The sequence below is a fragment of the Lepus europaeus genome, chromosome 22 (genome assembly GCF_033115175.1).
Source record: "Lepus europaeus isolate LE1 chromosome 22, mLepTim1.pri, whole genome shotgun sequence".
Classification (NCBI taxonomy): Eukaryota; Metazoa; Chordata; class Mammalia; order Lagomorpha; family Leporidae; genus Lepus; species Lepus europaeus.
The window spans coordinates 21,127,128-21,154,916 of record NC_084848.1 but is presented as its reverse complement, the minus strand read 5'-3'; the positions used below and the strand labels follow the sequence as shown (position 1 = coordinate 21,154,916).

Sequence of the window (27,789 nt, the reverse complement as noted above, 5' to 3'; positions counted from 1 at the left end):
TGGGACTGTGGCAAAACTTGAGAACACACTGAGGGCTGCATAAACTCTTTGTGTGGTCCCAGGGGTAGATCAAACGAATACTCACAGAGGCCAGATTTCAACTACCCTTAATTCCACTCATCTGTGCGAAATTGCTTCCCAACTGAGTAAAAAAAAAAAGAGAGAGAGAGAGAGAGAGATCGAGCAAGGAGCAAGGGAGAGAACAATCTGGGTGAGTCACTTTTTGGTCACCCTTAAACCTGAAGAATCAGAGCTCTCTGGCCACACCCATCACAGCCTCTAAGGATCCATCAAAGCAGACAGCCCACTTAGAGGCATAGTATAACGAGAAAAAACCACCACAGCAAAAAAGAAAAAACATAAATTATCTCCAACATGCCAAACAACAAACGTAGAAACCGAGGTAACAAGAGCAAGGAAGACACTATGATGCCCCCAAATGAACAAGACACCCCAATTCAAGATTATGAAGATGAAGAGATAGAGGAAATGCAAGAAGAAGATGGGAAAAAATATTTGCAAACTATGCTACAGATAAAGGGTTGATAACCAGAATCTACAAAGAAATCAAGAAACTCCACAACAACAAAACAAACAACCCACTGAAGAGATGGGCCAAGGACCTCAAGAGATATTTTTCGAAAGAGAAAATCCAAATGGCCAACAGACACATGAAAAAATGTTCAAGATCACTAGCAATCAGAGAAATGCAAATCAAAACCACAATGAGGTTTCACCTCACCCTGGTGAGAATGGCTCACATCCAGAAATCTACCAACAATAGATGCTGGCGAGGATGTGGGGAAAAAGGGACACTAACCCACTGTTGGTGGGAATGCAAACTGGTTAAGCCACTATGGAAGTCAGTCTGGAGATTCCTCAGAAACCTGAACATAACCCTACCATACAACCCAGCCATCCCACTCCTTGGAATTTACCCAAAGGAAATTAAATTGGCAAACAAAAAAGCGATCTGCACCTTAATGTTTATTGCAGCTCAATTCACAATAGCTAAGACCTGGAACCAACCCAAATGCCCATCAACAGTAGACTGGATAAAGAAATTATGGGACATGTACTCCATAGAATACTATACAGCAGTAAGAAACAATGAAACCTGGTCATTTGTAACAAGATGGAGGAATCTGGAAAACATCATGCTGAGTGAATTAAGCCAGTCCCAAAGAGAAAAATATCATTTGTTTTCCCTGATCGGTGACGACTGAGCACCAAAGGGGAAACCTGTTAAGTGAAATGGACACTATAAGAAACAATGACCTGATCAGCTCTTGTCCTGACTCTAGATGTACAATGTAATACTTTATCCTTTTTAGTATTTTTTCTTGTTGTTGTTCTAGTACTAGTGGTTGAACTCTGTAATTAACACACGATTATTCTTAGGTGTTTAAATTGTAACTGAAAAGTGATCCCTGTTAAATATAAGAGTGGGAAAAAGAGAGGGAGGAGATGTACAATTTGGGACATGCTCAATCGGACTTGCCCCAAATGGTGGAGTTAGAAACGTGCCAGGGGATTCCAATACAATCCCATCAAGGTGGCATGTACCAATCCCATCTCACTAGTCCAAGTGATCAATTTCAGTTCACAATTGATGACTCTGATAGGTCTAAGAATCAAAGGGATCACACAAACAAGACGAGTGTCTGCTAATACTAACTGATAGAATTAAAAAGGGAGAGAACGATCCAACATGGGAAGTAGGATACACAGCAGACTCATAGAATGGCAGATGTCCTAAACAACACTCTGGCCTCAGAATCAGCCCTTAAGGCATTCGGATCTGGCTGAAGAGCCCATGAGAGTATTGTAGGCATGGAAAGCCAAGACACCATGGAAAAGAAAAAAAAAAGAAGACCTAAATGAAAGATCTCTGTTAGTGAGATCCCAGTGGAAAGAACAGGGCCATCAAGGTAGGAGGTACCTTTCTCTGAAGGGAGGAGAGAACTTCCACTTTGACTATGACCCTATCGGAATAAGATCAATGTCGGTGAACTCTAAAGGCTTCCATAGCCCTGGCAACTCATGACTAGAGCCTAGGGAGATTACTGACGCCATAAACAAGAGTGTCAAATTGTTAAGTCAGCAACAGGAGTCACTATGTACTTACATCTCATGTGGGATCTGTCCCTAATGTGTCGTCTAAAGCCAAGTGATGCTATAACTAGTACTGACACAGTATTTTTACACTTTGTGTTTCTGTGTGGGTGCAAACTGATGAAATCTTTACTAATTATATACAGAATCTATCTTCTGTATATAAAGATAATTGGAAATGGAAAAAAAACCTGTTGTTAAATTGGAAATGGCATAGAAAATTAATTTTTAAAAAATATCATGTAGGATCTCTGTCCTTAATGTGCTATACACTGTTATTTAATGCTATAACTAGTACTCCAACAGTATTTTTTCACTTTGTGTTGCTATATGGGGGCAAACTGTTGAAATCTTTACTTAATATATACTAAACTGATCTTCTGTATATAAAGAGAATTGAAAATGAATCTTGATGTGAATGGAAGGGGAGAGGGAGCAGGAAAGGGGAGGGTTGTGGGTGGGAGGGAAGTTATGGGAGGGGGGGGAAGCCATTGTAACCCATAAGCTGTACTTTGGAAATTTATATTCATTAAATAAAAGTTTAATTAAAAAAGGATACCTATATGCAGACAAACACTGGCAACATGGCACACTGTACTGTACTTGTTTACTCTCTCATTTATGTGGCTGAGTAGGGGCTGCCATCACCTAACATTGTGAGAGAGCATCACACCACATATCACTACTCCAAAGGATATCAAAATTCAAAACCTGACCTATGGTTTCTACTGAATACTTAACCATTTTCACACTATCATAAAGTTGGAAAACCTCAACTCAAGCAGTCCTAACTGGGGACCATCTGTAGTATGGCATTGAGAATTCGACCTGCCAGACCATCTTACACACATGCCTTACTATGGAATCAGCATTTGGACACTCATCATACAGATAGCATAGTATGGCCATTTTGTGCTGGTCAGAGAAGCAAGGGCAATCCACAGAGAGGAAACTCAGGCAGTGGAGACTAGAGACGTCTGCCCTTCCTCTTTGTTTCCTCCAATCATCCCTCAAAACAAGTGGTCACAGACCTTGAAAGGGGAATGACAGAACCAGATCGTGAACTTAATTGCCATCCTCAAATACATCCATACATGCCACATATCACCGGATGCAAGAGTAATACAGGATAGACACCTTGAGTTCCCTTGGCCCCAGATCTGGGTGTTGACCAGAGAAGTCAAACCCTGAGTTGAGATTTGAGTTTTAAACTAGATAATCTTTTCTCATCCCAAAATGACTGGAAACTTGTAAATCTGACAGAAATGTAGTTGAGATTTGCTACCAGAAAGACAAGGGAATCCAAACTAGACTAGCTGAGGAAATGTTTACAAAAAATAATGCTTCGTGTTTGAGATGAACTACTTGAAAGTACTCAATAAACTGGGCTTTTCAAATCTTGCCTCCTCCACTTCCAAATGTTGAGCATAGGCAAGGTACTTAAGCTTCTTTTGTCCTATCTTTGAAATGGAGATTCATGAGTTTGAAAAACCCGAGGGACCCTTAACCAGGTGTTTGGTGTACTTTATGACGAGTGTGGCTAAGAGCTAATTGCAGATCTCTTGCTTCTGCACACATCAGCTTTGCTTGCTAACGCTTGGGGGTAAGAATGTTGCCAGAAAACAAGGAACTAAGCCTGAGAACAAGGAACTGGGCCCGATCTCGGACAGGTTTCACAGACGCCCTTCCCAGATGTTCCACTGAGATTAACGGGCAGAACATTCCGCCGGTATTCCAAGAAAATAGCCCCCTTACCCCCGCCCAGGGCAGCCACTCCCCATCTAAAAGGACCCAATGAGTACCCATGGTAACCTTTAAACTAGCCAATCAAGCCAAACCCCATGAAATATGTTAATCCTGTGGTTTTTGCCTTTAAAAGATGCTTGTAACTGCTGCTCAGGGCTTCTCTTCGCCTCTGGTGACAGGGAGCCTGTTTGCACAAACGCCTAATAAAAATCCTCTTGCTTTTGCATCTACTGGTCTGGGGTTTGAGTCTTTGGGCGACCACCCAAGCGCATTGAATCTCAAACTTGGGGTCCATCAAGTTAAGACATGTAAAACACTTAGAACAATGTCTGAACTCATAATAAGCACTCAATTTATATCAGTCATCATCATCATTGTGATTTATGTATCTCATATTCATCTTAAATTAACATGCCTGGGTATGAGTGGTGATATGATTACCATGAGACACAAAATCAAAGGCATTCAAATATACAGAGTGCTAGGAAGCAGAGGTAGGTGAGGTAAAGAGCTGGAGGATATAAAACTTCCCTAATGCCTTCCAATTTAAATGGTTAAAACTCTATATGAGCAAGACAAAATAATTCTGAATACTAATTTGACATGGACATTACAATATCCAAAATCTTTCAAGGTCCCAGTAAGCTTTAAAATTCTGCAGTTACTGAATATTCATTTTAGCCAATAGTAGCACATCCCATCTGCACTGGCTTCTTAGCTTTCAGCACCCTTTTCCCTTGTTACCTCTTTAACCTGTCTTTGAAGAATGACATCCTGTTTATGCCTCCATTCAATAAGTCCATAGCCCTCACTTCAACATAACTTCTGAGTAATCTGTGTCTTTGTCCACTGTCACACCTCTAATAGAGATTGCTGAAAACCTAAAATTTTACAACAATATTGTTCACTGGTTTGACAGTAATCCAGGGGGAACTGCTTCAGAATATGGTTGGTGGATCTATAGGCTTTGGATCATGGTCAAATTTACATCATACACTTCTCATTCTCCTTGAACCAGTAAAAGTCAGGAGCAAAGAGGGTGAATGAGAAAAAAACAATGCCATTGGAAGCTTTAGCCTGAAACTGGTAAACTGTGACTTCTGCCTGCATTCCATTGGCTAATCCCAACATCAATGAGACTGGGAAACACACTCTGTTTACTCTAGTTGAAGATACTGAAACAACATATGATATGGGCATGATTGCATAATTCTAATAAAATGGGGAATTAATAATTATGAAGAAGGAATCAGTCCATATCCCATGACCTGTTGTCTTGGTCCCACACCCAAAATACACTTAACCCCTCCCCAAGACACCAATAAGGATGGAGGTGTGTGTACAGACTTGAATCCAACCACAGCCTGGAGTTACTCCAACTCAGGTGACCTGTAGTCTGACCCAGATACACTTGGCTAAGTCAGCCTAAATCAGCAGACCTATGAGTGTAAAATAATGTTTGCTGTTACAAGACTTGAAGTTTCGGAGTGGTCACTTATGCTGCATTAGTTGACTAATAGAATGCATTTTCCATTTTCTTTCTTTTTAAAAATTTATTATTTATTTGAAAGAGTTACAGAGACAGTAGAGAGGGGAGAGAGAAAGAGAGATAGAGAATCTTCCATCCATTGATTCACTCCTTAGATGGACACAATGGCCAGGGCTGAGCTAAACTTAAGACAGGAGTTGGGAGCCCTCTCCAGGACTCCTACATGGGCAGAAAGGGCCCAAGCACTTGGGCCTTCCTCCACTGCTTTCCCCCAGGCCAATAGCAGGGAGCTGGATGGGAAATGGAGCAGCCAATACTCGAACCCACCCCGACATGGGACACCAGCATTGCAAGTGGTGGGTTTACCAGTTATACCACAACACCAGCCCTAACGCATTTTTGTAAATTTGTTTCATTATGCCTGACATGGTTCCGTCCCTTTAATTCTCCATAAATTGACCCAAACTTTCTTTAAGTGTCTTCATCTTTTTTTATCTCATCCCCAATAATATATATTGAAGCTGTCACTCATTTTGTACTTTAAACATATTATTCTACGTGTTTTTTAAGTCTTATTCACTTAACATTAAACAGATTTTTGAACACCTACTACATGCCACAGGAGAAATAGGGACTAGGGAAATACAGTGAAAAGAGAATGTATCCTTACGCAATTTACGGTTTGAAAGGAGCAAACAAGGAACAATTTTAGAAAAGATGAGAATGCTCTGATACGCAAAATAGTCTTAACTGCCTATTTAAATTTTAAGGTGGGGGGGGGGGTCTGCGCTGTGGCTTAGTAAACTAAGCCTCCACCTGCAGCATGGGCACCTCATGTGGGCACCGCTTCCTGTCCTGGCTGCTTCTCTTCTCATCCAGCTTTCTGCTTATGGACTGGGAAAGCAGTGGAAGATGGCCCAAATGCTCGGGCCCTTGCACCCACGTGGGAATGAAGCAGCAGATGGAAGACCACTTTCTCTGTCTCTACCTCTTCCTGTAACTCTGCATTTCAAATAAATAAATAAAATCTTAAAAACAAAATTTAAGGTGGGATAAGGAGTTAAGGGCAAGGACAATTTCACTTTTGCTTCATTTCTTTATAGTATAGACTAAGTGTTCAATAAGTAATTGACTAGTTTTCTTATTAAATGACTACTGGATTACAACTGTCTTTGTGCTTTGCCTAGCAACTGAGTCTTTGCTCCACTGTTCCCAATAAAACAACTATGAGATGTGCCAGGCATTGACCAAGGACCACGTGGTCCTGGCTGTCAAAGACAGCACAGCCTGACTCTGACAGGCATGTAATTATGAGAGTACTGACTGCACTTAACAAAGATACTTAGAGTACTATGGGATCAAACAAGGGTGACCAATTTCATTTAAGGGAAGCAATATTGTAGTTACAACTTGACAAACATGTAGACATCTTCCAGGCAGAAAAAAAAAGGGGGGGGGGGGAGATTGCATTAGGTCATCAGAACATCATGTACAAAAGTAAAGAGGCATAAAAAACCACATGAGTTTGGAGATTAGCAAAGCATTAAGTGTTCACAGAATTTAGGTTGGGTGGGAATTGGGTGATGCAGGAAGAGGCTGGAACTCTGTTGAGGAGAGCTTTATATGCTAAACTAACGAACTGGAATATTATTCCATGGAGATCAAAAATATTATTCCATAGGAGATTTTCAACAGGACAGGGCTTTTTTTTTTTAAATACATTTGAAACTTACTGATTAGAAAGGCAGGAAGAGAGAGAGAGAGAGAGAGGGAGAGGAGAGAAACAGAGATAGAGATAGAGAGAGAATATGAGCACTCCCACCCACTGGTTCACTCCCCAAATATCCACAATGGCCAGACCTCAGCTGGGACAGGAGACAGGGGCCAGGAGCCAGGAATTCAATCCAGGTCTCCCATATGGAGGCAAGAATGCAATTACTTGAGCCATCATTACTGCCTCCTAGAGTCTATAGTAGCAGAAATGTGGGGTCAGGAGTGCAGTCTGGTATCAAACCCAGGCACTGTGATATGAAATACAGGTGATTCAATGACATCTCTACTGGTAGGCCAAATGCCCACCCCTCAGCATGGAAAAATTGTAATTGCATGTTTTATTTATTTGTGGGTGACCATCTCATGACGGTGTAGAAACTGATGTAAGGAAAGATAATTTGATGATAGAACTCCAGACTTGTGGCACAGTGGGTTAAGCCATTGCTTGTGATATAGGTATCCCATATCCAAGCATCAGTTTGAATCTTGACTACTCTGTTCCTGATCCACCTTCCTGCTAATGTGCCTGGGAAGATGGCAGAAAATTATCCAAATATTTGGACCCTTGCCACCCATATATGAGATTGGGATGGAATTTCTAGCTGCTAGCTTTGGCAAGGCCTAGACCTGGCTGTTGCAGCCATTTAGGGAGTGAATCAGTGGAAGATCTGATCTTTCCTCCCTTCTCATCTCCTCTCTCTCCTCTCTTCTGTTTCTCTCTGCTTTTCAAATCAATCCATTGGTCAATCTCAAAAACAAACAAAAACCTCCAGTTAGGAAATCATTGAAATGTTTCAGGCTATAAATGATAAAGATACAACTGTAATGGTGGATAGCTGGAGAGAATTCTGCGATAGGGTTGACAGAAAATTCTGGGTCAATAGATGTTTAAATAGAGAGGAAAGCAAAGCATCTTTCCTTGTGTCTAGGTAGTCTCATTGACTACCACCTAAAACAGGAGAAAAGGCAGGTTCCAAGTGGAACAAGCACTACTCTGGATTTGAATCCCTTCTGTTTCATCCACTGCTCTGCAATCTCCTGAAACAGTATTGCACTATCCATAAAACAAAAAATAATAGATTCAACATGTGACTATTCTGAGGTTAAATAAGAGTAAGACATAAAAATATCTAGCTGACTGCCTTCCCATAGAACTGACTTGATAGTTTCTTGTTGAATGAAGCAAATGGAGAGATAGTATGAAGAGCAGAGACTGGGATTTAAATCCAGCTAGTTATATAATCTTGAGTGTGTTAACTAAATTCCTTGACCCTTGGTTTCTTCATGTGTTTGACCTGCCTCATTGAGTTGCTGAAAAGATTAAGCCTGAATCCATATGCAAAGCCTCATGTACACTGTCACTTAGTAGGTCCTCAACTATTGTACATTGATTCAAAGCATAAATTAATTCCAATGAATTCAAGTACATCCTGTGGAAAGAAGAAGAAACTAGGGGCCGATGCTGTGGCAAAGTGGGTTAAGGCCCTGGCCTGAAGCGCTGGCATCCCATATGGGTGCGGGTTCGAGACCTGGCTGCTCCACTCCCAATCCAGCTCTCTGATATGGCCTGGGAAAGCAGTAGAAGATGGCCCAATGCACCCATGTGGGAGACCCAGAGGAAGCTCCTGGCTCCTGGCTTTGGATCAGCATAGCTCTGGCCATTGCGACCAATTGGAGAGTGAACCATTGGATGGAAGACCTCTCTCTCTGTGCCTCTCCTCTCTCTGTGTAACTTTCAAATAAATAAATCTTTAAAAAATAAAAATGAAGAATCTATATAATCAACCTCAAATAAATAAAAATATCATACACACAGTCCTACACATGCACACAATGAGAGTTGTAAAGTATCTTTTAAATGGTGATTTTTAATAGTATGTTTCTATTATTTGGAACATTAACTTACTTAAACAATTCTATTCTTCAAAAACATTAAAAAAAGCATACTTCTCTGATCTACTTGCATAAAAACTAGATATTACCTTTATAACTTCTCATGAAGAACAAAGTCAGGTGCACAAAAAAATCACACAGAGTATAGGTGACCTATATAACTTTCTCCCCAGAGAAGCAGCACATAGAAAAAAACTTGAGAATCATGATTTTTAAAGAACTGTAGTGCTACCTGCATTAATTCATTGTCTAATTGTCCAGTTGTTTATCTTTGAGTGATTTATTGTTGATAGTATTCCTGCTTGAATAAACATTTTACTTGGTGCAAGTATTGTACAGCTATTATAGATACTGCCAGCTGCATCCCCTTACTCCCCGATATCCCTTGTATCCTTTCCCTTATTTTTTTTACCATCTTTTAGTAATTGAGTCCACTCACCTCCACTCTCCTACATTCCCTTTTGCACCCCATCTTATAGGAGCAAGGTCTATTAGATAAAGACTACATTTCCCAGCATCCTAGGAAGCTGTCATGTGATGAGATTCTGGGCAGTAGAAGGGAAGTGGAAATGATATGTGTTATTTCTGGGTCATCTCATTAAAGACACCGGCCCTGGACTCTCTCCTATTCCTTTCTCATGGGCAGTAACACACAAATAGTAGTGCACTGACTGCGGCAATGCTGGAGACCATGACACTCAGGGAATGGCAATGCAGCATCGAGAAAGGAGACTGTGTCCTTTAATGACTTAGAGGAGTAGATCCACTTCTCCACCAGGACCGGCCAGACTAAAGTGAGAAAGAAATAAGACACTTATCTATGTAAGCCAATACATTTGGGGGTTACTTTTAATCTCAAGTGTTATGCTATGGAATGCAGGGTTTTATCTTATTTTTCAAGAGAAATGGTGTGAAATTTGCCTTTAAGACCCACAGGACAAGCAGACTTTTAAATGACATGCATAAGGTTGAACTTCCCGAATATTCATTATCACACCAAGGTTATTATCAAGGGCCTTTCTAACATTCCCTATTTGGTAACGGTATTTTGATTTCAAATGGATAATTCTTAATTGTCAACGTGGTTGGTTTTGATAATGATTATGTTTGTAATGAAATAGCAGTGTTTAATTTCTTTTACTAACTCTGGCAGTAAATACTGGTTGAACGATCTAAAGATTTTTCAAGTTAGCTTATCCGTGTTATTGGACCTAACTATAAGCTAGATTAGGAGATGCAGAGTCTCAAAAGAGAATGTCTAAACAAAGAAGTGGTTCACCAATTTTTAACCTTGAAAGATCAGTTTCAATTTTGTAATATTACAACCACTGCTTTCCACCTAAACATTGTTTTTTTGAAATGGATAATAGTGGGGATGGAATTTTATTATATTTTATAGCCATACATTTGGCAAATGGAGAAAATAATGATTCAAGATTGTAGTTCTGCATACCTACAGGTACAGGGTATTTAGCATCAGTATTTTTATTACTAGTGGTAATGAATAGCTATGAGATCATTTACAAGTCAAAAGTAAAGAGCCAATAACCAGGATACGTAACACAGAAGAACTAGGGCAAAAGATGATGGTTGGATATAGGATGATGTAGAGGGACTATAATGAAGTTATTTTAAATGCCACTTAACTTATCTCAATCAGGACCTTCCTGCATCATCTGACCTGGAAAGTAACTGCACTGTTGATAGTTCAGTCACTATGTATAACTCTCAACTTCAGAGAAGCCAAATCAGTTTCTTCCTCAGGCCTTCCCAGTAACCACTGACAGCTGTTGTAGTGGAAAGAACTCTTGGCTAGGAATCAGGAAACTTCATTGCTAGTCCTGGCTTTGCCACTTCCTAGGTGTGGTTTGGGCAGGTCATGCAATCTCTGTGCAGAATGGTTATGAAGTTCAGGATAAAAAATATCTATGGGAAGTATTTTGGGAAATATAAAACTTATAGAAGTATACAATAGGGTGTATAAGAACCCTTCAAAAAATTTCATGGAAATTGCATACTGTGAAATCACTATGCAAGGATTTCGAAATTTTTACATCCAAATAAACTTATAATTCCATTTTTCAGATCTTTGGAACTATTTTCTACCTATGAATATACACACAAATTTAACAGGTGTGTGTATGAGTATGTGTATATAATCACATTACTTAAATTAAAAATCTTTACTATTTAGGATTTATCCCCCAGCAGATTCTAATATGATTTGAGGTAGCTGTTATAGACAAACATAAAATGCAAAGTTGCAATGGGTGGGTGTAAAATCAAATAGTCCATACAGAATTTAAGAAGGAAGTAATTTTTAGTGGAGCCTCCTGCTCTGCACTGATGGCTGAAACCAAAGCAGAAGTGAAATGCTGGTATTAATACGACAAATTTCTAATAATATATTGACCACTTGTAAACCCTGTCCTCCTCTTCCCAAATAAGAGCCAAGATCTTGACAGTGACCTATACATAACCAAATGTTTTTATCCATATATCATTTCTTTGTCTCCCATTCTCTGGGTGATGAAGTTAATAGACATACTTTGCAAAAGTTTTTGGGAAATAGCATCTGGGAGGCATCGAGTTCCTATACTGGAATACAAGGCACAGCAAAATCAGCATGACTGTCACAAGTGAAATTCTCATGAACTTTTTCTCAGTGATCACTGTTAATCAGGAGGTTAAGGAACAAATGACGATCAGAAGAATAACCTATCTTTTCTTATTTGAGGTCCCAATCATCCCCCCTCCTAAAACAATTTTAAGTGAGCTATATCCTTTAAAAAACATGTAAAAGTAAGTTGGGAATTAATTTTATTGAGGGGTGGAAAGTAGTAACAACTTTGATTCATCAGGTCATTTAATACCATTCTATTGTGAAATCATCCATCAATTCACTTTTATCTTTATTTCAAAATAATAAAAAATAAAGTACTATCTTGTCTTTCAAGGCCTCAGTCCTCAGAACACCTAATATATAAAATTACATTTGTATTGGACAGTTTAATTTTGATATCTATCTTAGACTAAAATGTGCCAAGTAATGAGTAGATCAATATTCTAGCCAGCAAAAAAAAATATTATTCCCTGCAACCTCCAGACTTTTTAAAAATGATAACATGTAAAGTAAGTTAGGAGTCTTACTTGGATTGCATGGAAACAAAGAGCAAGAGCTGGCATTGAATACCATTTCCATGCATTGTTCTAATATTGTGATTGGCCTCATCACTCAACCATAGCATCACTCCAGGAGCCAATGCATCTCCAGGCACCAGAAAATGCTCACAACAGAGACACAGATGTGAGTTCCTTCATCTCCAGATTAATATTTCTATTTCTTGATTCTCACAAGAGAACAGTTCCTAGAGATGACAGCAGCATGACATTTGCCACCTTAGAACTACAACCTGCCTTGCTTCCAAGGGAAACATCCAAAAACAGTGTTGCGGTTAGTATCACAGTGTCTTGGCTAAAGAGGCTACAAAGAATGCTGGACACAGTTTTGCAAATGGATGCCTAAGTGCCAAGAGTCCCAGTTTCTCCCACACAGAGGAGAGGAAGCAGGAGACCTGCACTGATGGTCATACATTCCATTCGTTTCTTAAATGTGCATTTGTGAGCTCACATGTCAATGGCAGACTCCTTAAGCAGGTGCAGATAAACAAATAGAATACATTAGGAACACTGGTCCTTGTGGTCATTAGCACAGAGCAATTACAAAAGAAAAACTGTATGGAAGTTAACATAGTCTAGTTGATCCAAGACTCACCTGGTCCCTCTTTGTTGTGGTGTAGTTGTAAATACTTCCCCAGCTTGGCAGAAGTCTGCTGGAACAGGGGACTGTAGAGAGAGAGAGATGTCCCAAACTCTATTCTTTATAAGTTCCCGCTCCATCTGTTTAAACATCCCCCTTCATTCTGATTGGCTTCTGGTTCATTCACTGCCCATTGCCTTTGAAGTCTTCACCATTCAGCAGCACTCAGATACTGTCTCCAGTTCCCCAAAGCTCCTATGCACGTCCTGCACATTTATGTGTATTTCCGGTGACCTAAAGTGACAGTCAGTGGGAGCTAGTGCCTTTCAATTTCTTTTCCTGGAGACCTGATTTTCCCTTACACTGCTCATTTTGGCTCTTCTAAAAGGGCAGGCTGAGGGAGGCTGTCTGTTCCCTTTACTTGCTAGCTATCAAACATGATGAGGTTCTGTTTTAGAGGGGAGGTCTGTAGGATCAGCACATCACTGCCAGGAAGAAAACTCAGCTTCCATATTTGAACCCCCACCTCATCTCCAAATCAAGCACTACCAAAAAATGATGAATTCCATTATTGCCGTCTCATTTTGTAATCTTTCTACCCAGGTCAGCAATATTTTCTTGACACTGATTTTTCTCCCCTTTTCCCTTGGTGTCTAGTACAAAGTTTCTTTTGGTATAATTAAAGCTATGAGTTGTTTTTTCTGGAAAAAAAAAGAGGTTATTTATTCCTAGTTTCTCTTATTATATTATAGAATGAACCCATATGATTTTCAAGGAGTAGTAACTAGAAAATTCTCATTTATTATTTCTTCTTCACATTTTTATTGCACAAATAAATGTTTAGGTCAAATTCAGTCAAAGGAGGCAAGGGAATTTCCAAGCTCTTTCTCAGTGTGAAACTTTATTAGACCTATTACTGAGGGAAAGCAAAAGAGAAGGTTAGGAATTATTCAGCTATACATATACTGTATGATTATAATGGTGTTTGCTGACAAGGAAGCTACCCAATTGACCATTTTTGAATTTCACCATGACAATTTCTGAAAACCAGAATGTCACAGCATCATTACTTACATGTAATTGACTTTTACAGCCTTGATTTATATACCTGGAATGCAAAAATACCCTGTTAAAGCATATTTAAAAGGGTTTAACTGATTTCCGACATACAAGCTTTACTATTTACTTCAGTGAAATGCAATGAGAAATGATATTTATCATTTTCAACAAATTCATAACATACTGTTTAATCTCTTGAAATGTTGAAATAGACTAACTCATCCTTCTTCCCAATTTGTCTGCATGCAGATGAACTGAATGTCCTCTTAGAATTCTCAAACATTGAGTTATTTTTGATGCAGAACATTTCCACTGGTTGCCCTTGAGTAGATATGCAGTATTATCACATTACCTTTGGAATCTCTTTAGGCTGTGACCCACATTCTCAGCAAGGCAGCTAGATAGGAACACCTTCTCCAACATTTTTTTTTTTTTAAATGACATCTCTGTTGAGTAACTGGTCACCTTGTAAGGTCTCAATCTGTTGAGTACATGTGATGCATTTTTCTACAAACTGGTTGGATATTTTCTTTGCTTAACACAGAAGTACCAAGAACGTTATTAATATCTCCCCACATATTTAACTTGTGGAGTTCAAAATACTGCCCCAGAGATTACATTCCTCAGAATATCTTAGAGTTTCTTTACTCCCATGCTGTACCTCAGATATACATTATTTTATGTGTATGTACATTTGTGTATGTTATATATAGTTAAAGTATAAATACATATACACGTGCATATCCATATATCAAGTCTCATTCATGTAAATCACAATTCAAGCTTTAACAAAAGTAATTTCTCATTCAAAAACAAGTTCTTGATATTCATTATTGCTGTCTATGGATACAAATTGTGGTATGCTATCTTTCACAACAATCTTTCTCACATAGGCTGTCTGAGTAATCTTCTCCTTGTCTTGACCTTCCCTCTTCACACGCTCAAACCAGCCTTCAGGAGTGTGTTTAGCTAACAAGACTTCAAATGGTTTGTTTATCCTCAAGGTATCTTCGTTTGTTCAAGAATGAATCTTGATGAATTTAACGGCAATTTTCCAGGCATCCTTGATGGAAGTGGGAAAATGGGAATGGATAAATTGCTAGGGCTTCGAAAAGAACAAAATCAAAGTAGTAAAACACATAGCTTGCAATTAGTATTCTCATATTTTATTTCTAATCTTTACCCTGCAAGCTTAACCCCATGTTCATAAGCAAGGAAGCTTAAGCTCACAGCTGTTACTGACTTGCTCAGGGTCAGACTACAGAGCAATGGCAGAGCCGGGATTCAATGAGGTGTGCCAATGCCTGTGCCTACCCACCCGCACTTTTTACTAGATCCTACCAGCAGTGTTGATGTAAGGACAAGTGAGGCCTCGAAATCTCCGCGAATCAGTTCTAAGTGAGTCTTATCGGAAAAGCAATTTGAACCAGAAGATGGAAGAGTAGATGGACAGCTTAAAAATCTTCCTCCACACATCTTTCTAAAACCCAAGGCAAGGAGAATAAAGTTGAAAACGTTCGAGCTTGGAAGTCAGAAAGAACTTCCAAATTCAAGTTGACTCACTGAACTGACTAAAATCCTTCCATAAAAATATTTAGTTTTGTAGATTCAAGTTTTCCTATTAAAAAAGAATAGAACAGTCTATTCCATGGGGCTGCCATAAGGATTAAGTACAATGACTTATCTGAAAGTCTCAAGATAAGTATTCCTTTCCTAGTAAGAACTCAATAAACAGTCCTTTCCTTGCTTTCATCCATTGTTATGGTTTATTATGCAACTTTAAATAGCTGTAAAGGAAGGTATTTTCAAGTCTCTAACAAGGTATTACCTTATTTAAGATTTTTTATTTATTTGAAAGAGTTACACAGAGAAAAGGAGACACAGAGAGAATGAGATCTTCTAGTTGCTAGTTCACTCCCCAAATGACCCCAAGAGCCAGGGGCTGTGCCAGACCAAAGCCAGGCGTCCAGAGCTTCTTCCAGGTCTCCCATGTGAGTGAAGGTTCTCAAGCACTTGGGCCATCTTCTATTGCTTTCCTAGGTACATTAGCAGGGAGCTGGATTGGAATTGAGGCTGCTGGACTCAAACCAAAACCCATATATGATGCCAGTGCCACAGGCAACAGCTTTACCGACTATGCCACAACACTGCAACGCCAGTCCCTAACAACATATTCTTAAATGAGCTCTTGACAGCAGCTATACTACTATGGTTGAAAGCATCAATTCCAAATAACTGCTGGTTCATATTCTTCTATTTACTTACTTACTTATTATTACATATTTATTTGAAGGCAGAGTGACAGAGAGAAAAGGAGAGAGATCTTCTCAGCTGCTGGTTCATTCCCCAAATGGCTGCACGGCATGAGGCTGGGCCAGCCTAATCAGGAACTCCAACTGGATTTTCAGCCTCACTGTGTGCAGAAACTGTGGCGGGATCTGTGCTGTGTCCTCTATTGCCTGGTGTTGGATTTGGGAATGACCTTGATGACAGAGTTCCCGCTCCTGGATCTCCTTTTGGCATAAAGGATAGATCTATAGAGTTGGATCACTTTTTTCTTCCTGGTGAAAATAAATGGTTTTAAAAGTTGTGTAATCTTGGCCTACTTCCTCAACGGTACTGTGTTTCAATTTCCTTAGGGATAATATGGCACTTGTGAAATTTTGTAAGATTCAAATTAACTAATATAAGTAAAGTGCTGTTATTATTAACCAAGAAAAGAATAGATCTCAAATAGAAATTCTCCAAAGGGATGATTTTGCTCAGAGGGGACCTCTGGCAATGTCTGGGGATGACTTTGTTCATTACAAGCCAGCAGGGGATGTTTTGACTGAACACTCTAAAATGTACAAGATAATCCCTCACAGCAAAAGATTAGTCAGTTCAAAATGTCACCGATACTGAGGCTGACAAAACTGAGCTAGAAAAAGCAACCTTGGTTGAGAGAGTCTGGGATGCTTACTCCATGGGGAATAAGATGCCACAAATAATGCTATTGAGCCAAGTACTGCACCCCATCCATTATCAAATAACCTAATGCAGTAAAAAAGCCAAGGTGATCATAGACTATATGGAATTATACTATAGAATGTCTCAGTTATTTAAAAATATTGGGGGGGGCTGGCACTATGGTGCAGGGGGTTAACACCCTGGCCTGAAGCGCCGGCATCCCATATGGGCGCTGGTTTGAGACCCGGCTGCTCCTCTTCCAATCCAGCTCTCTGCTATGGCTTGGGAAAGCAGTAGAAGATGGCCCAAGTTTTTGGGCCTCTGCACCCACGTGGGAGACCCAGAAGAAGCTCCTGGCTCCTGGCTTTGGATGGGCGCAGCTCTGGCCGTTGCGGCCATCTGGGGAGTGAACCATTGATGGAAGACCCCTCTCTCCCTCTGCCTCTCCTCTCTCTGTATAACTCTTTCAAATAAATAAATAAATCTTTAATAAAATATTCATAAAATAATTATTTCTAAGTAAAATCACTGTTCTATAAAATTTATGGAGTAAGAATTTTGAAATTGAATGAGCTTTAGAGATCACAGGCCCTGTAAAAATCAAAGCCTGTAAATTTCTCTGGATCCCTTCCCAGGAATATTTTCAAGATGTGTTCCCAAGACACATCTTGAGGCGAATTTTCATGCTCCTTTATATTTTTATCCTCCTCAATCTTGCCTAGATATTTTTGGGGTAATGGGATTACTTAAGGAAAGCTACATGAAACTGGCTCAAAGTATCTCTTTCCCTACAGTTCCTATATCTCAGGTAAATTTATCAATCCTTTCTGTAGGCTGCTCTGTATCTCCTCCAGCTTGAGTGGAAGAGGATACACTGGCCACTTGAACTAGAGCCTAAACCCAAAGGATTTACCAAAAAAAAAAAAAAGCCTCTGAGGTCTGGAAGTGAAATAAGAAGCATTCCATCAGGAACACATCCTTGGTCCTGACCTATACTACTTGTTACTATTACATAACAATGGAGTCCCTTTTCTTCTTCAATCCATGGCAGGGAGCTACTTGTCACAGAGAGCACAGTTGCCAGGAACAGAAGAGGAAGAGCGATGACTCCCTTCTCATGCTTGCACGTGAGATCCACCAGAGAGAAGCACATCCAGGCAGAATGCACTCGATGTTGCCAGCCCATGCTGAAGCACGACTCTTTCAAACATTTTGATTACAGGGGGGTAAAGAATGGTGCCTAATGAAATCATATCATAATCCCTGGAAACTGGAAATGTTACTTTATTTGGAAAAAGAGCCTTCACTGATACAATGAAGTTAATGATTTTGAGGTTGGGGAAATTATTATGGGTTATCGAGGTGAACTCTAAAGGCCATCACAAATGATCTTGTAGTAGGGGTACAGACACAGAGGGAAACCTGCCAGAAAAGATGCCATGTGACCACAGAAGCAGAGGCTGGATTTATGTGGCCATGAGCCAAGGAATGCTGGCAGCACGAGAACTTGGATGATGCAAAGACTGGATTATCCTGTAGAGGTGACACTCTAGTTTCTGTTTGGTAAAATTGATTTTGGGCTTCTGACTTTTGAAATTATGAGAGAATACATTTCTGCTGTTCTGATCCATCCAGTTTGTGGTAATTTGTTTCAGGAGCCACAGGAAAACTAATACACTGATTGTGACCATGCATTTTCATGGTCCTAACTGCTCTAATTCAAAAATAAAAAAAGGAAGTAAAGCAAGAGGTGGGAGTCCAGTGCTGTGGTGCAGCGGGTTAAAGCCATGGCCTGAAGCGCCAGCATCCCATATGGGTGCCGGTTCTAGTCCCGGCTGCTCCTCTTCTGATCCAGCTCTCTGCTATGGCCTGGGAAAGCAGTAGAAGATGGCCCAAGTCCTTGGGCCCCTGCACCCACGTTGGAGACCCAGAATCGGCTTCTGGCTCTTGGCTGCTGGCTCCAGAATGGCACAGCTCTGGCCATTGCGGCCATCTGGGGAGTGAACCAGCAGATGGAAGACCTCTCTCTCTCTCTCTAGCTCTCTCCATAACTCCGTCTTTCAAATAAATAAAATAAATCTTAAAAAAAAAAAAAAGGAAGAGGTGGAAGAGGAGAAAGAGGACTAGAAAGAGGAAACAGGAAAAAGTGGAGAAGAAAAAGATTTGCTAAATGATAAGGAACTTATGCACAAAATGTATTGGGGAAAGTACACATAGCCCCAAATTCCACCTCTACAAACATGGTCAATAGCAAAGCTATGCCTAAGTCCTATGAGAAATTTGTCCTTTTTTAAAATTTTTTTTTGCCAGGCAGAGTTAGACAGTAAGAAAGAGAGACAGAGAGAAAGAGTTATAGACACTGAAAGAGAGACAGAGAGAAAGGTCTTCCTTCTGTTGGTTCACTCCCCTAATGGCCACTAGGGCCGGTGCTGCACCAATCCAAAGCCAGGACCTGGGTACTTCCTCCTGGTCTCCCATGTGGGTGCAGGGACCCAAGCACTTGGGCCATCCTCCATTGCCCTCCCGGGCCACAGCAGAGAGCTGGACTGGAAGAGGAGCAACAGGGACTAGAACCTGGGGTGCCGGCGCTGCAGGCAAAGGATTAGCCTTGGCGCTGGCCAAGAAATTTGTCCTTAGATATCTCCATTGTTCATCCAAAGGTTTTAGTGTAGCTCACTGCAAATATTTTCACAAAGGTTATAAATTACAAATTCTCAACAAGGTTACAAATTGTTAAAAAACAAAAACCAAAAAAAAAAAAAAAAACCCCCACAAAAAACGGTGCCCTTTTAGGTTACCAAGTCTGAGGGCTGAACTGCTAACCCTAACCATCCTTTGAGATCCTGCTCATGACCTGTTTCCTTGACAAAATCCCTCTTGACCTCTGCTATTTCTACTTTATCAATCTCTATTGTACTCACAAGGATATGTTATTTGTGCTTCTCTAGAAAAAAAGGCCAAGGATGCTGCTAAATATCTTAAAATGCATAAGACAGCTTCCAACATCAAAGAATTATGATATTTTCATGTCCCCTCCAGCAATCTGCATAGGGTTGGTCTGTAATAGAGTCCTTGTGGTGATTGACTGACTGACTACTCACTATGCTGAAGCCAATAATGCAGATGGTCTCATCTCCTTCATCTTCTACCTATTTATCATACTGTACAATGAGGATTGATATTGAGAATTATGTCCCTGAGGCATGCCAGATTTAAATCATAAAGAATAGACTGATAAAATCCATTTTCTTGCTAGTTGAGAAAAGCTACTAATACATTTTAGGAAGATTTCCTGCTAGAAGACTTTGAGATCAGAATGCATTTCTCATCATCCTAATTTAACCCCAAAATGCAATTAACTGGAACTCAAGTTGCAAATATTCAAAGTATCTGAATATTTCTTTCTAAAAGAGTTACAGGTTTGTCCTACAAATATACCTGAAGGTACCTGCTTTCTGGTATTTATTTCCCAATATGTGGCAAATCTTAGTATAAAAGTAATACAAAAATAAGCTTATTTTTAATTGATTATATGCCATTGGCTTCAAATTGCCCAAAGGAAAATCTGCATTCTTGGGCCTACCTGTATTTCTGGTATTGCTCATTTATTTCCAGTGTAACAAAACTGAAGTTCAGTTAATCAAACTAGCCCCCATTAAGTAACAGAATCGAGTCAAAGGCATACAACTGTCTGTGAGAATCCTTCATGATTCTGCATTGTAATGTTCATTATTTTTTATTTTTCAAGCACACAAAAACCAAAGGCACATTGCTGACATTCTTGTCATGTAAAAACAGTAAATATAAACCATGTTATACAGTTAAGAGTCAAAACAAACAAAGAATGCAAATAAATTAAGCAAATGAACTATTTAACACACTTCTAAAACAGAAAACTGGGACTTAAAATATTGTAAAACTTAATGAAATAACACCTGTTCCTATTAAAAACTATATTCCAAAAGTATGGTATTTTGTAATTTATTGCCTTTCCCACCTTGGAAAAATTATGTTTTAGTTATGTGGCCCATATTAACATTTTTTTGGCCTCTTAGAAGTAACAGCTTTTCAAACTGGACATCTAGCTATCCATTAAGTTGCTGGAGAAAGCCTTTAATTTTTTTCTGGCTCTTTTAGAACACTCCATAAGAATGATTCAGAGAAACCACAAAGGGATTAATTCATAATGATGAAATAATGAGATACATAAAATATAAATGCACCTCCCCCCCACCTAGTACCTAGTATCCATGCATCTAAAGCATGAAGCAGTCACATTAGTTACATGTACCACAGATTTCTATAGTGATGACCTTAATTAGGCCAGAATAACGACTACAATTAAAAGGCCCACACACCATGGAAAGCTTAGAGGCTTCTAAGTAGAGAAAAAAATACCAAGATCCTGTTTTCTACTTTCCAAAGAGCATCCTGCAGGTTGTGGTCTGTTTCCTTGTTTGTTAATGATAACATGATTAATATTCTCCCAGCTCTTTCTGAAACTGTAACTTTACTGCATCCTGACAGAACTCTGCCCCTGGAGAGGAAAATAAATTTTTTTCACCCACAGCCTCTATCCTTGTATTAATATTAATATCCCTTGAGAATATTAGCTCTGGAGGAAAGAATTTGGTGGCAAAGCTCCATATTTACTCACAGGAATCCGCCTCCTACTTCAACTCAGACACTTTAGTAGGACACTCAAAAGAAAAGCTCCCCCTTCCTATCACCCTTTTGTCACACTGCCTCTCAGCTTTTGACACCTGTTTTTCTTCTTTCTGTTTGAAACATAAGCTACTTTCACCAGCCAGCTTCTGTCGGCAAAGCATACCTTATATTTGTCAGGGCAGAAAATTCTTTAATTAAAAAAAAATCAGTAGGCAGGCTAGATTGTAGAGATAGGAAGTGGAGACAGCGCTCAGTCCTCTCTCCTCTAACTCACTTTGCTGTTTTCCTCCCTCTTTTTGCGTCACGGGAAGGGGAGGGATGTCAAAACCTAATGCATCATGAAATCTGAGTAAGATTGGAGAAAGGTAGTGTGGCTAACAGCCACTGCTTAGCCAACCTTTTCTAGAAATGCTATTTAAAATACCTTCTAAAAGAAAAGCATCTCCTTAGCGCCATCTCTGATTCTTCAAAATGATTTTTAAATGAGATTTTGCATAAGGAGTTGAGTGATCAGGGACCCTGATGCTCTACTCTGCATTCAGCTCTGGGTTCCATATTTAGTGATACGTGATCTTGCTAAATTAAACTCTTTGTATTCCCCCTGTCTTCATTTGCGATGCATTCTCAAATGAAAATGATAATCATACCAACCTCATAGGGCTGCTGTGAGGATTAAGTGAGCTCAAATCTTCATAGCTCTTCAGGAGAGTACTGGTACACACCATGTGATCTGTTATAGATGTAGTGTCTACATCTTCACAGACACATATAAATATTAAGAGACATGTTTGTAGAGCTATTACATACATGACCTGCATTCAGTGAGTACTTGATGAGTCAATGCAATCTGACAGAGTCAAGTATGTTATTTCTAGAGTCACTGATTATTCTAAAATTATGGTAAGCAACTACTATTTAGTAAACAAAGAATCTCAGGATGTATGGATGAAGTAGATTAGGCTTAGATGGTGAGAAACATCTATGAAGAACCACTGTGTGCCAGGTTCTGAGCTTGTCACTTCTCCTGTGCACTTACCTATGAGGGGTATTCAAAATGCTCATGGAAAAATGTATTATGAGAAAACTACACAAAATAAACTTATCTCTTAATTCCACTATTCTATTAATTTTTGAAGTTCCATTGTATAAATCTCTTAACAGCTGTTTTAACGTAGATATAATTAGTTCCATTATAGAGATGAGAAAAATAAGGCCCAGAAATGTAAATTATCTGCAGTCACAAAGCTCATAATTAGTGAGGTGATTCTAATCCTGTACCTTTTTTTTTTTTTTTTTTTGGACAGGCAGAGTGGATAGTGAGAGGCAGAGAGAGAGAGAGACAGAGAGAAAGGTCTTCCTTTTGCCGTTGGTTCACCCTCCAATGGCAGCTGCGGCCGGCGCATCTCGCTGATCCGAAGCCAGGAGCCAGGTGCTTCTCCTGGTCTCCCATGTGGGTGCAGGGCCCAAGGACTTGGGCCATCCTCCTCTGCCTTCCCGGGCCATAGCAGAGAGCTGGACTGGAAGAGGGGCAACCGGGATAGAATCTGGCGCCCCAACCGGGACTAGAACCCGGTGTGCCGGCGCCGCAAGGCGGAGGATTAGCCTGTTAAGCCACGGCGCCGGCCATAATCCTGTACCATTTTCTTTTCTTTTTTTTTTTTTTTTTTAATTTTTGACAGGCAGAGTGGACAGTGAGAGAGAGAGACAGAGAGAAAGGTCTTCCTTTTGCCGTTGGTTCACCCTCCAATGGCCGCCGCGGTAGCGCGCTGCGGCCGGCGCACCGCGCTGATCCGATGGCAGGAGCCAGGTGCTTCTCCTGGTCTCCCATGGGGTGCAGGGCCCAAGCACTTGGGCCATCCTCCACTGCACTCCCTGGCCACAGCAGAGAGCTGGCCTGGAAGAGGGGCAACCGGGACAGGATCGGTGCCCCAACCGGGACTAGAACCCGGTGTGCCGGCGCCGCAAGGCGGAGGATTAGCCTAGTGAGCCACGGCGCCGGCCAATCCTGTACCATTTTCTAAGCAAACATAACAGGTAAAAAAAACAGGAGGGAGGTGATTATACAAATACAATGATTTTTGAAAAAGGTCATTTTTGAATAGATTATTGAAAAACAAGGTTTATAATTTAAAGACATTTTGGTTTCTGTTAGAATTAGATTTGAGGCAGCCATTCAGACTAGAGAATATAAGCTTTTAATGCAGTGAAGAATGTGACTATGGCATGTTTCAACAGTGGATTCAGAGGTCCATCAGAGATGGAAAGTGACCCAGAAGATGACTTGAATGTCCTCAGTTAGCAGGGAAGTTAAATGAGAGGTGAAGTGGCAAGCTCAAAGTCATACAAGCTGTCAGTGGCAGAGGCAGCCAAGATTCCTCTGGATTCCCCTTACTGCATGCAATATAGCCAACCAGGATACCATGACTTACAATCCATCCTCTGTGATGCAAGCAGATTCTAGTTCATTTTAAACATTTTAACTCCTACTTTAGCATTTAAACCTAAAAAGAGTTTAAGTGTTATTCTGAAAATTCTCTGTGAAGATAAAATAAGCAGGTTTATTTTCTAGGAGTAAAAACAGGTAGAGTTTATATCTAGGAGCTTCTATTTTTAAAATCAATCAAAATTCTGGTCTAACTGTACCCCGTCAAACAACAAAGTGGGTGGGAGTACAGCCTCTTGAAGGAAGAGTGCTGTATTTTTTTTATGCACAGAGGAGTTCAATAATCTTTGGCTAATTAAATTTTTTTTCCAATTAGATTGATTAATTGATGAGGCCTATCCCCAGACTCAATATATTACATGACCTCAGGACAAAAGTCAAAGAGGTCTTGTCAGCTACTACTGATGTCTTCCTGTGGAGGTGGAAGAAACAGAGGGTTCTTGACTCTTCCAATATGTATGTTGTTTAGAATCATACAGCCTAGTATGCACTTTCTTAGTAATCCTATCATCAATAGTGTCAAGTCCAAAGGCATATACATTTTCATTGTGCAGGCACCAGAGACTTATAATCAGTAACAGTATCTCTTAACAGACTGGTAAGCCTTAAGTCTCATGATGATACCTATACTAGAGACACTGTACCATATAACTGTTTCATAGGGCCTAGGGAGCTTTGTTAGTAGGAGTTGCAAAGGAGAGATGACAAGCATGTTACTCATTGTTTCAGCAAAGCTGCATCATTACAAACATAACAAAACAGCTAAAAGAATCAGACCTTGGGAAGCTCAAACTTTACAACCCAGACTTCAAAATGTGCCAAATAGCACTTTGAAAGAAAGCATCATGGACTGCAAAAGCAATGTGGACAGAAAGGAAGTACTAAAGGTAAATAGGGAAGGACACAATTCTAAGTGATTTTTACAGTGCACACTTAGCTCAAGCAAGCAAATAAATTGCTCAGTGATGAAAAATTGGCATATGATCGGGGCCGGCACCATGGCTCACTTGGCTAATCTTCCGCCTACAGCACCGGCATCCCATATGGGCGCTGGATTCTGTCCTGGCTGCTCCTCTTCCAGTCCAGCTCTCTGCTGTGGCCCGGGAAGGCAGTGGAGGATGGCCCAAGTGCTTGGGTGCCTGCACCCACGTGGGAGACGAGGAGAAGCACCTGGCTCCTGGCTTCAGATCAGTGCAGCACCGGCTGTAGCGGCCATTTTGGGGGTGAACCAAGGGAAGGAAGACCTTTCTGTCTCTCTCACACTAACTCTACCTGTCAAATAAGTAAGAAAAGAAAAGAAAAGAAAAGAAAAGAAAAGAAAAGAAAAGAAAAGAAAAGAAAGAAAGAAAGAAAGATTGGCACATGAATTCACCAAGTTTCCCAAGTCAAATGTCTTGGAATGAAGAACTCTAATAGGATGAATAGGTAACACAACTGCAGTCAGGCACAGATTAGCTGGACATTGGCAGATCTGTCAGGTCCAGCAAAGATTTATTTACTACTATATTGCACGAGGGTTAAGCATAACTTTCTCAAGATGATACTGAAAACTTAGCAATCATGGAGTAATGGATATTAATTCATCATTAGCATCTCCACTTTCCCTAAAAAGCCCTACTGAAAAACCAACTTGGAACTGCAGGGGCCAGCATTGCCATCAAAGGATTTTATTACACATTAACCATTCAGGGGAGCGTTCCGATGAAGGAAATAGTGATGGCAAACACCTCTATAAAAACCTACAAATGTGATAGTGAATGCATATTTAGGTGTTCAACTCTACACTTGCACAAAAACAACAACAGAGATATTTTACTGACATTCTTTATGAAAATCTAAGCATATTTCATGCTCGAGAAAATTAGTCATTAATATTGATGACATGGAGATGCTATGTGATTGGCTGTGGTTTTCACGCAATTCATGGAGCTGAAGGCAGGATTGAAACCCTTTGCAAAAGTTCCAAGAACAGGGGCTGGCACTGTGGCTCACTTAGTTAATCCTCCTCCTGCAGCGCCGGCATCCCATATGGGCACCAGGTTCTAGTCCCAGTTGCTCCTCTTCCAGTCCAGCTCTCTGCTGTGGCCCGGGAAGGCAGTGGAGGATGGCCCAAGTGCTTGGCCCTGCACCCGCATGGGAGAGCAGGAGGAAGCACCTGATTCCTGGCTTCAGATCGGCATAGCTCAGGCCCTAGCGGCCATTTGGGGGGTGAACCAAGGGAAGGAAGACCTTTCTTTCTGTCTCTCTCACTGTGTAACTCTATCTGTCAAATAAATTAAAAAAAAAAAGTTCCAAGAACAACAGTGTGATTTAAATGTAAATGATTACAATCAGGTCTCTGGTACTGTTAATGCAGAAAGACTTCGCCCATTTGGCTATGGAGATCAACTATAAACATCCTTCACTCGCTGCAGCAGGGGAAGACAGTTGACAATGTAGGTGTAGTTGGTTCAGTTAGCAAACGTGTTTTGAAACTTGCAATATACCAGTCACTCTGCCTTTCTTCAAAGAGTTTACTGTCTAGTGAAGCTTCTTGTAATTTAGAAATTATAATCATATTTATACCATCTACATATAATGCACCAAAGAGGCTGCTACCTAGGTACAAGTTGCATTTGGCAATTTTCTACATAGTTACAAAGATTCTGAATCTACATAGAATACTGATCAAGAATTAAGAAAAGGTTCATTCCATAAAAATATCAAAAAACAATAAAATCCCCAATCTTGGTTTTTATTACACAATTTTTCTATACACTGGAACTTTGGCTAATAACAATAAAATGTACTATAAATATTAAAGTGGTGATGATTTACTTTGGTATGGCCTTCCCAAGACACACCTAGATAAAAAAAAATGTTACTACATGACTCCTTACACAAATTACGGATAATTTAGGGACTACCTCCCATGATGGGACCCACAAAAGGTAAGTAATTATTCTATTGGTAAAAAAATAATGTGCCTTACTCCCTTGACTTGCATCCTCTGGTCTGCTTTAACAAAAACCAGGAGGAAAAGAAAGCTCGGCATCAGAAGCAATGGGTGGCAGGCCTATTAATGGCTGATCTGCACAGTGATCTGCCCTCAAGGAGACCCAACAGGCCAGTCCACTGCAGTGGCTTTCCATGTGGTAAGCCTGGGCTTCAGCAGAAGTCAGCTTGTGAAGAGCCCTGGCAGCTCTGCCAAGAGTTGGATCACTGGAAATGGACTTGCCCTGGAGTCGAAGGATGCCCAGGTCAGAGCCACAGATCTTATTGGCTCTAAGCTGAAAAGCCTTTCACTCAGCCCAACTTCCAAAGTGACCACTGCAGCTGAGGGGACGGCCAAGTAGGGTCAGCAACATTGCAGGCAGAACTGTAAATTTCTTGTTAGAGATGCCACCTGCCTTTACCTGGCCAGCTCTCCCCCCAGGCCAGCTAAGTAATGAAAGTCAACAGAGTGCCTTCCCCTAGGAGGTTCACACCTCCCTTAGGATATACCCCATGTGAAGAGATAGATAGGTCTGGGCCTCTTAACTTACAAGGCCTAAAGCCCATCAGATTATTATCAAGCCCCTTCTATCAGGTTCTATTTGCCTCTCAATCAGAAAACTTAATTGTAGCTTAGACAGCACCTTTCTTAGCTCCTCTAATAATGACTCTGTCCTTTGTTCTAGACCCTGTCTAGCACACTTGGGCCTCATTCCTTTGTAATCATAACCTCTACTCTACCACCAATGGCTCTACTCCCAACCTGTGTGTACTGATGGTCCTCTTCCCCACTTAATGCTGTATAATTGTTCAAACCTGGTAAATGCCACTCTTAGGATCATTGGTTACTATCCTCACTCTGTCTTTTATGACCTTGTCTAAATATGATCAGAGTCAGCAAACTTGGAAGGCTTCCATAGC

General features: G+C 40.3%; 1 protein-coding gene across 10 annotated transcripts in view; it reads right to left on the bottom strand.

Moving 5' to 3' along the window:
* The window catches only part of CEP128 (centrosomal protein 128), a 620,584-nt gene that overhangs the window by 110,488 nt on the left and 482,307 nt on the right, over positions 1-27,789 (bottom strand). For 4 of the 10 annotated variants that reach the window (XM_062181524.1, XM_062181523.1, XM_062181525.1 and 1 more), the window contains one exon: positions 14,734-14,898. The exons of 1 other annotated variant lie outside the window; for it this stretch is intronic. In XM_062181524.1, the coding sequence (XP_062037508.1) occupies positions 14,835-14,898 (64 nt within the window). In that variant the 3' untranslated portion in view covers positions 14,734-14,834. Of the gene's footprint in view, positions 1-14,732; positions 14,899-27,789 lie in introns of those variants that run through there. 5 more of the 10 variants (XM_062181527.1, XM_062181528.1, XM_062181531.1 and 2 more) reach the window with 2 other exon arrangements.